This window comes from Peromyscus leucopus, chromosome 23 (genome assembly GCF_004664715.2).
Source record: "Peromyscus leucopus breed LL Stock chromosome 23, UCI_PerLeu_2.1, whole genome shotgun sequence".
Taxonomy (NCBI): Eukaryota; Metazoa; Chordata; class Mammalia; order Rodentia; family Cricetidae; genus Peromyscus; species Peromyscus leucopus.
Window position 1 is genome coordinate 45844176 of NC_051082.1, and position 9736 is coordinate 45853911.

The 9736-nt window shown below is 47.1% G+C and overlaps 1 protein-coding gene across 1 annotated transcript; it reads right to left on the reverse strand.

Annotated features, from left to right (window-relative positions):
* Positions 1–2527: 2527 nt before the first annotated feature.
* Positions 2528–8605, reverse strand: Znf394 (zinc finger protein 394). Its single transcript, XM_028890287.2, has 3 exons — positions 8051–8605; positions 5774–5897; positions 2528–3959 (listed from the first exon to the last, which is right to left on the reverse strand). Exons 1-3 carry the CDS (start codon positions 8414–8416, stop codon positions 2932–2934), a joined length of 1518 nt encoding a protein of 505 aa, XP_028746120.1. The 5' UTR covers positions 8417–8605; the 3' UTR covers positions 2528–2931.
* Positions 8606–9736: the final 1131 nt, after the last annotated feature.

Sequence of the window (9736 nt, forward strand, 5' to 3'; positions counted from 1 at the left end):
AGGAATACACAGAGAAACCCCGTTTCAAAAAGAGAGGCAGGGGCAGAAATAGAACATATGGAGAATAGTGGGGTTATAAGGAGAATGAATAGCTGGGGAAAGGGAAACCAGGGAGATGCCAGGATGTTACAGCATGGACTTTGAAATGGGTAACAGGAACTTGTAATACTGAAGGAGCCTAGAGGCCAGCATGCACTTTGATATGTCGATAGACACCCTAGGTAGCAATATGTCTCTTTTGCCAGAGGGAGGGGAATTGACTCATTTTGGCAGAGGGAAACTGGCTTCACACGTTCCTCAGGAATGCTGGCTTATGTAACTGCCAGAAATCCTGTATAGTCCAAGTTGAGCTCATTTCTGGATATTTGGACTGGCTTTTGGAGTTTAGTGGCAAAGCATTAGGGAAAAAGAACTGTTCCAGAAAAAAAGGGACTGCAGTAAGCAGAATTTACTGGGAGTTGTCAGGATAGCAGGAGGCTGTTCCTACTGAGACAAGGGGTCAGCAGATTTCAGACACGCCTGCACAGCTGGAAGTGGAGGACGAAGATGCGATTGGTATGTTCCAGCAGCAGACAGGTGTCCACTAAAAAGAGAACCTACTACTTTACTCCACAATTTTGTTACACATCAAGAATGCGTTCCTAATTAGAAAGCCGCAATTTGGTTCCACCACATCCTACTACAGTATAGTTTTCTTTATTCTTTTACTTCTCTGTCCCCATTTCTTCTTTTTTAAACCGAATAGCCACTGTTCTGTTTTGGCTGACATCACATGGAGATGATCTGGGGGAAGGCACTGGTTCTGTGAAAATAAATATCCCCCTTCTCCATTAGTGGCATGCTCATTCAGCTCTTGACTTCATATTCCACTAAGTTATTTTGCTCTCATTGTTGTAATGAAAGAATCCAACACCATAAAACCCTTGCATACCTTGTTTGACTGAAGAATTTTAATGTTTTTATCATTGTAAAACCAAGGACAATTTTATTACTTTTTTGTACATAGCTGTTACATGTAGGAAATCTCTTGGTTTGTTTGTTTTTCAAGACAGGATTTCTCTGTGTAGTTTTGGTGCCTATCCTAGATCTTGCTCTGTAGACAAGCTGGCCTCGAACTCACCGAGATCCGAATACTGGGATTAAAGGTGTGTGCCGCCCAGCCAGGATAAATTACTCTTGAACAAAATGATCCTAGATAGTTTTCCCGTCGAGTCAAGCATCTTATTTAAATAAACTTGTTTAAAATGAAAAAAATAAAACTTCAAAGCAATGTCCCAGGCCTAGGCGCATTTTAAAAAACATTTATTTAGTGTAGGGGTGAGGCATGTATGTGGCACAGCATGTGAGAGCAGAGACACCGTTTGGGTTATCAGTTTTTCCCTTTTGCCATGTTGGTCCCAGGGATAGAATTCAGGTCGTCTGACTTGGTGGCAAGCGCTCTTACTGCTGAACCATCTCCTTTACCCTGAGGCCATAGGACTCAAATGCACCATGAAATTCCCTGATTTTCTTTTTTTTTTTTTTTAATATTTATTCGCCGGGCGGTGGTGGCGCACGCCTTTAATTCCAGCATTCCGGAAGCAGAGGCAGGCAGATCTTTGTGAGTTCAAGACCAGCCTGGTCTACAGAGCGAGATCTAGGACAGGCACAAAGCTACACAGAGAAACCCTGTCTCAAAAAATAAAACAAAACAAAACAAAAATTTATTTTATTATGTATAGAGTGTTCTGTCTGCATGTGTCCCTGCAGGCCAGAAGAGGGCACCAGATCTCATTACAGATGGTTGTGAGCCACCATGTGGTTGCTGGAAATTGAACTCAGGTCCTCTGGAAGAATAGTCAGTGCTCTTAACTGCTGAGCCATCTCTCCAGTCCCACCCCTGATTTTCTTTTCAAAACAGGGCTTCTCTGTGTAGCCTGGCTATTCTAGAACTCCCTTTGTAGACCAGGCTGGCCTCAAACCCAAGAGATCTGCCTGCCTCTGCCTCTGGAGTGCTGGGACTGAAAGCATGTGCCACAATGAAAAAAAAAAAAAATTTTTTTTTTTTTTTGAGACAGGATTTCTCTGTGTAGCCTTGGCTGTCCTGGAACTCCTTCCCTCTATAGACCAGGCTGGCCTTGAACTCACAGAGATCCACCTGCTTCTCCCCACCGCTATCCTCCAATGCTGGAATTAAATGTGTGCACCACCACCACCCAGCCCATGAAATTATTTTTTTGTTAAGATTTATTTATTTATTATGTATACAGTGTTATGCCTGCAGGGATACATGCAGGCCAGAAGAGGGCCCCAGATCTCATTACAGATGGTTATGAGCCACCATATGGTTGCTGGGAATTGAACTCAGGACCTCCAGAAGAACAGCTAGTGCTTTTAACATCTCTCCAGCACCCCATGAAATTGTTTATTAAGAAGAATTTATTAAGAGCATGTATTAAGGTTCAAATCAAGCCAGGCATGGTGGAACATGCTTTTAATCCTAGCACTTGGAAGAAAGAGGTAGGAGAATCTCCGTGAGTTCTAGGCCAGCCAGGTCTACATAGTATATTCCAGGACAGCCAGAACTACATAATGAGACTGTCTCAAAAAACAAACAAAAATGGTTCAAATCAGACCTAATCTGTCTAATGTGAGAGGCCTAGGGAAATCTGTCTATGAGTGACTGAAATGTTCCAAATGACAAAGAACGTAGTTTCTGGATAAAGAAACAACTGAACAATTAAAACACAAGTCATGCTGGGCACGGCGGCGTACACCTTTAATCTCATCACTCAGGAGGCAGATGTGGAGGCAGGTTGATCTACAAGTTTGAGGCCAGCCTGGTCTACATAGCTACTTCCAGGTCAGCCAAGGCTGCACAGTGAGACCTTTTTCTCAGAAATAGCAGCAATAGCAAACCCACCACATGAGTCACGCAGAGACATATGAAAGCTAGGAGACTCTAGTTCGGTGGATTCTCTGGTGTCGGACAAGGTGTGAACTCTGTCTAAATCTTTCACCACACTGAAGACATTTGTAAGGCTTTTCTCCGGTGTGAGTTCTCTGGTGTTTAATGAGGGTTGCACTCTGACTGAAGCTTTTCCCACAGACAAAACACACATAGGGCTTCTCTCCCGTGTGGATTCTCTGGTGCTTGAAGAGGTCTGAGCGCTGTCTGAAGCTCTTTCCGCAGTGCTCACATTTATACGGTCTCTCCCCTTTGTGTAGTCTCTGATGTTTAGGAAGGCTGGAGATATGAAAGATCTCCCCACATTCCTCACATTTATAGTACTTCTCACTGGCATGGGTTCTCTGATGCCGACTGAGATGTGAGCTCTGCCTGAAGCACTCCCCACATTCTGGGCATGCGTACGGCTTCTCCCCGGTGTGTGTCAGCCGGTGTTTAACAAGGGCGGTACTCTGGCTGAAGCTTTTCCCACATGCGTGGCACTGATAGGGCTTCTCGCCTGTGTGGGTCCGCTGGTGTTTAAAAAGGTCTGAGCGCTGTCTGAACCTCTTCTCACAGCTGTCACATTTATAGGGTTTGTCTTCATGGAGCCCCAAACTACTGTCCACAGGGTTGTGAGGTTTCACTGCATGGCATTTCCCATGGAAGCCTTGTTTGTGGTCGTTCCCATATTCACCACTGGTACTGAGCCTCTTTGCTGTCTGGCTGTGCTGACCAAGGCCAAAGCTGGCACTGTTGCCCAGTTCACTATTTTTAGAAACTCCTTCTTCCTTGGACACACCAGTGAGATGTGAGATGGTGGTTCGTCCTTGCTCCTCAGCAGCGCTCTGGAGTTGCAGCGCTACAGTGTCTTTTGGCTGCTTTTCTTCCCAGTCCTCAAGGGTGTCACCACCCTTAGTAAATCGTGGGACCTTTCCTTGGGATACGTCTTGTGTCCATGCCTGTGGCTCTGCTTCCTTTAAAGTTTCTTGCTTTGGAATCCAGTCTGTGCTCGAAGCGCTGGTTTCCAAGCCTGCAACATGAAAACATAAGCTACTGTTATCTCACCCCTAGGTTCCAGTTAAGAGAGATGCTGGTAGAGGAAGCACCTCTAACCTGTGTCTAAGTGTTTCTCCCAAACGCCTCCGGTGAAACCGAATGAACCCATTGGGGCCATGCACTTGGCTTCTGTATTTTTTTCTACAGCCACCAAGCTATTCTTCCCTGGTCCCACTGCATTGCTACAGATCTCATACTAAGAGAGGTGAAATGGAAAGGATGACAGGACAGGCTGGATCGCCTTTATCCCATGAATGTGGGATGGATTAATATGAGAAAGTCTCTCCATGGTACGCAATAATGGACATAGGGTGGTAGCTCCAAAGTCTGAAGGCAAGGTCTCAGTGGAAGGTCAATCCAAGATTGGTTAGAGTCTATAAATTGTCCTCTGGCCTCTACACATACACCCATACTATGTGCATGTTCACTCTCACAAACACATATACGTGGGGAGGGGCCCATGAGATCCCACCTCTAGCTGAGGAACTACTGCTACTTAATCACTGCTGGGGGAGCCAAGGTGAATTTTCTTCAAGGATGTAGCCATTGTTAAGTTGACCATGCTCCAGCAAATAAACCCATACTCATGCACATGTAAACACTTATTAAAACAAACACCACAAACTTGAATGGAGGGGCATGTTGGGAAGAAGGTTTCCAGAGGGAGAGGGAAGAGGTAAGAGAGGAATGGACGAGAACATGCTGGTAAAAAGAAGGGTTCCAGAGGGAGATGGATAGGAACAGGGGCATTCTGGGAGGAAGGATTCCAGAGGGAGTGGGAAAGGATAAGAAAGGAATGGGGGTTGATTCTGATCAAAGTACATTCATACATATAATAAAATATACATATCAAAGAACAGGTAAAAAATTATTAAAGGCCAGGTGTAGTGGCACACATTCTTAATTCCAGCACTCGGAAGGCCAAGGCAGGCAGATCTCTGTGAGTTCAACTAACCTAGTCTATATAGTGAGTTCCAGGCTAGCCAGAGTTACATAGTGAGATTCTGTCTCAAAAACCCAACAACAACAAAATATTAAAAACAAACACATGCACACAAAACAAAATACAGACAGACTTTGCGTAGGTCACAAAAGAAATCCTAAGGCTCTTAACCCATGTTTGTGAAAGGCAAACTAGCCCACAGATCATGGAGAACTCAGCTGTTAATCCTGGTTGGCAAAAACTGTCAACCTGACACAGCCTACAGAAGGAAAGCCTCAGCTGAGGAACTGTGTAGATCAGATTGGGGCTCTCTGTGGGGGACTACCTTGACTGTGGAAGGAAGCTACTTGATGGGGCTGGCGGGACACTCAGTGGATAAAAGCACCTATAGCAGGCCTGAGAGCTTAAGTTTGAGGATCCTCCTCAGTAGACACATGGTGGAAGGAGAAAACCTGCTCCCACAAGTTGTCTTCTGATCCACGCATGCACGCAAGCAAGCAAGCACGCACGCACCCATGCATATCACATAAGTAAAAGATTTAAAAGAAAACCTGTTGTTTAAAAAAAAAAGGAATGCTAGCTGAGGCTAAGCCCGTCCGCAAACAACATCTTTCACAGTTTCTGCTGTTCTTCATTGGCTGTGAAATGAGTTCCTTAGTCAGAAGTAATGCTGTGGGGACTAGCAAGAGGGCCTGCTGCCAGGTTCCTGCCTTGACTTGTCTCAGTGATGGACTGTGACCTGGCCTTGAAAGCCAAATAAACCCTTTCCTGCCTTAAGCTGTGTTTGGTCACAGCAACTGGAGGGAAACCGCACAAACTACAACTCATCGGAAAACAGCGCGTACCAGGCAGAACGATGCTCCCAGGCTCCTTTGTGCTCTCTCTGCAGAAACCCTTCCGAGCTGCAGCCAGCTGCTCCCACTCTTCCCAGGTCAGAGATTCAGCCACATCCTTGAACGTCACAAAGCCCTAGAACAGCACAAGATCTCCATTCAGTCCTTGTTGTCACTGCAGACATTTCCACCAGTCTAAGGGGAAGCCAGTCTCCAGAGAGCTGGTGGGAGTCAAGTGACAACCGCAGATGCTGAGTGACTGGGTACCAAAGGGACCTGTTACCGATAATCTTCACTGTCAGCCTTACTGGATTTAGAATCGCCCCAAACTAAGCTTCTAGGCTTACCTGTGTGAGCATTTCCGGACAGGTCTGACTGTGGGGAGATCAACCCCTTAAGAGGTTGATGCACTGGACTGAATGAAGGAGAGAAGGCGGCAAGGGGAGCACCAGCATTCACCTCCTTCTGACTGCTAACTGTGGAGCTAGGTGACCAGCCACACCCTCTGCCACACCTTCCTGACTTCACAGACTGTAGCTCTTCTTAAACCTTGACCCCAAAATAAGCCCTTCCCCAGGATGCTCTTGTCACAGCACTGAGAAGAGTTACCATTCTCAGTAGAAGGCCACATTCTCCTACCATCTTGAAAAGACTTCCTGCGGATCATCTGTGACAATTCGGGGAAGGCACAAGCAACAGATTTGAGTTCTATCACTGTGACTTATCAAAAGGGAAACATGGCCTGGCATGCATCAAGTTGAGCTTAGGCCCCAGCACCACAGAAGCCAGGTGTGCCAGCAAACACCTGTAATCTCAGAACTCAGTAGGTGGAGACAGGAGGATAATTTTAGGGTCATCCTCTTCCCCTATATAGGGAGTTGTTCTAGGCCAGCCTTGGCTACATGAGATCATGTCTCAATTTGCAGGGTGGGGAGAGAAAGAGAAGAGAAGAGGCATCCTAGGTGGAGGATGCTGATGCAGGGGAGTGTACCTGGGAGCTCTAGCTCCCTGACCCTTTTCTGCATCCCTGCTCTGTTTCCTCACTGCCAGGAAGTGAACACATCCGCTCCAGCATACCCTTCTGCTATGGTGTTCTGCCATGCCCCAAGCCCAGAAACAATGAATTCAGCCGACCATGGACTCTTAACTTCTAAACCACTGAATCTCAGTGAATCTTGTGTTCCTTAAGTTGTCTTAGGTATCTATCACGGTGATGAACTGACTAAACACACTATGTACACATGTACATGGCTAACACGTGTATGCTTATATAGGCTTAGTTTCCTGTATCGAAAATGCCTGTGAGCAAAACTGTTCACAATGTCAGAATATCTCAGTTCAGCCAGGGATAAAATTAGCGCTCCAGCATTTTCCTAGTCTGAGCTCTACAAATCTGAAGTGCTTGAGTGTCTGTCCCCCACAACTAAAATGTCCTAAGTGCTAAGTGCTAAGGTGCTAAGGTGAAAAAACTGCCTCTGAAAAAAACGGCTAAATTATGAAACGACATTTTGGGGGGAGGACCTGGAAACTGTTTCAATATTAACTTCTTAGGGGCTGGGTTACCTTTTCAGGATGGATCAGAAGGTAAAAGTGCCTCCTGCTCTTCCAGGAAGACTTAACCTGAGTTCAGTTTCCTGCACCCACACTTGGGCAGCTCACAACAGCCCGTGACTCCAGCTCCTGGAATCCGATGCCCTTTTATGTGCTCCTTAGGCACTCACACACACGTGGCACACGTTCACACAAACACACAGTCACATGAACAAAAAATGCAAAAGAAAATGACTTTTCACACTGACAGTGATTGTGGATTGTATCTCAAAAGGCACAGGCAAGCTTCCATGAGCTAGGCATTGAACTTTGGAGTTGGGGTAAAGTGGATCTCTGTGAGTTCAAGGCCAGTCTGGTTTTTACCATGAGTTCAAGTCAGTTAGGGCTACATAGTTAAGACGCTGCCTTTAAAAAAATCAAAATATATTTCAAAACCAGTAATAAATGTCAGGAGTATTACTCTATTTTTCCAACGTGTCCTCTCACGGACTTAACACATTCCGATATATGAACCTATAGGAGCCAATCACATTCAAATCACCACTGTGTGTGTGCACACACACACACGTGACTGAAGATGCCCAGACGATGGCATTAGATTCCCTGAAGCTAGTTACAGGTGATGGTGAGCCACCCTACGTGGGTGCTGGGAACTGAACTCATCCTCTGGAAGAGCCCTACACGTATTAAACGCTAAACCATCTCCCTGGCGCCACCCAGAGACCCCCCGCGTCTCACTTGGGGTGGAGCCCGGTCCAGTGCTCCTTGTAGAGTCCGCGCCAAGGCCGCAGCCTCCTCCCCGCTCTCGGGGCAGTGGTCCCGCACGCAGGCTTGGAGCTCCTGCGGCAGGATGGTGAGGAACTGCTCCAGCACCAGCAGCTCCAGGATCTGCTCTTTGGAGCGCAGCTCCGGCCTCAGCCACCGCCGACAGAGCTCCCAGAGTCGGCTCAGCGCCTCCTCCGGGCCGGCCACTTCCTGGTAGCGCAACTGCCTGAACTGTTTTCGAGAAGTTTCGGGGTTCTGCCAATCCCCGGATCCGGAGAACCTCTGACTCCCAGGTGAGTCCTCCACTTTCACCGTACAAAGCCCGGCACCCGCAGCCATCAGTCTCTGGACCGTCCAGCTCGAACTTTTTTTTTTTTAAAGAAGGGAAAAACGGGGCGCACTGCCACCCTCTTCCACAAACGAGACCCCGAACAGGCCACTACAGACACCACATACCCGTGATCACGGCCTTTAGTTCTCTCTTTAACTGGTGACAGGAAAACAAACCCAGGCCGGAAATGCGTCATTGTCCCACGCGCTGGGGCGAGGCCTTGCCTTTCCAAGGTCTCTCTAAGCACCCTGGAGGACTAAGATGCACCTTGGTGGTTCGCCTTCCATATTGCACTGGAGCTGCCCAAGGCCACGTCCTTAAACAAACAAACAAATAAATAAAAAGGGGCGGGTGGTGGTGGTGGCGGCAGCGGAGCGAGGAGGTGGTGGTACATTCCTTTAGCACTCGGAGGCAGAGGCAGGCAGATCTATGAGTTTGAGGCCAGCCTGGTCTACAGAGAGAGCTCCAGGACAGCCAGGGCTACACAGAGAAAACCCGTCTCAACAAAATAAAACAAAACGAAAAAACAAAACAAAACAAAACACAAAGAAACAAACAAAAATTAAAAAGTAAAACGGGGGGGGGGCTACACAGAGAAATCCTGTCTATAAATAAATAAATAAGTAAACAAACAAACAAATAAAGGGGGCGGGAGAGATGGTTCAGGGTTAAGGGCACTAGATGCTCTTTTTGAGTATTTGGGTTCAATTCTCGGCTCCCATAACATGGCGTAGAGACATAATAGTTGCTGCCGGGCAGTAGTGACAGATGCCTTTAATCCCAGAACTCCAGAGGCAGAGGCAGGCGGATCTTTGTGAGTTCGAGACCAGCTTGGTCTACATAGTGAGTTACAGGACAGCCAGAGCTACACAGTGAGACCCTATCTCACTATGGGGAGGGGTGCGGGGGGGGGGTTGTGGGAGGGGGGATGTGGGCAACATATCTCTAATTCACATTGTGTACAGTGCACACAGAGGCCAGAAGAGGGCATCAAATACCCTAGAACTAGAGTTACTGAAGGTTGTTAGCTATCAAAGTTTTGGGAACCCAGATCATCTGGCGAGAGCAGTAAATGTTCCTAACCATTGAACCATCTCTCCGGTGCCTATAATTTTTATTTCACTCCCCAGCTCCTTGGTGCTGGAGATGGAACTCAGGGATTTCAGAATGACAATCACCACCCCTTAGAGACGCCCTCCCTGCCGCCCTACAGCGCTGTGGTCTTTATTCTCTAACTGGGTGTTCAACTATTTGCAGAGGTTGCAATTCCACAGTGGTCCGTTTCAGTGTGCCCCTAAGGAGTGACAACAGGAACTTTGCCTGTCCGC

Coding starts and splice junctions, on each gene's coding strand:
- Znf394 (XM_028890287.2), bottom strand. CDS start 8,416: ATGGCTGCGGGTGCCGGGCTTTGTACGGTGAAAGTGGAGGACTCACCT. Junction 5,898..8,050: donor TGGACCGGGCTCCACCCCAA/GTGAGACGCGGG, acceptor GTGCTGTTCTAG/GGCTTTGTGACGTTCAAGGA. Junction 3,960..5,773: donor TGGGAGCATCGTTCTGCCTG/GTACGCGCTGTT, acceptor TTCATGTTGCAG/GCTTGGAAACCAGCGCTTCG.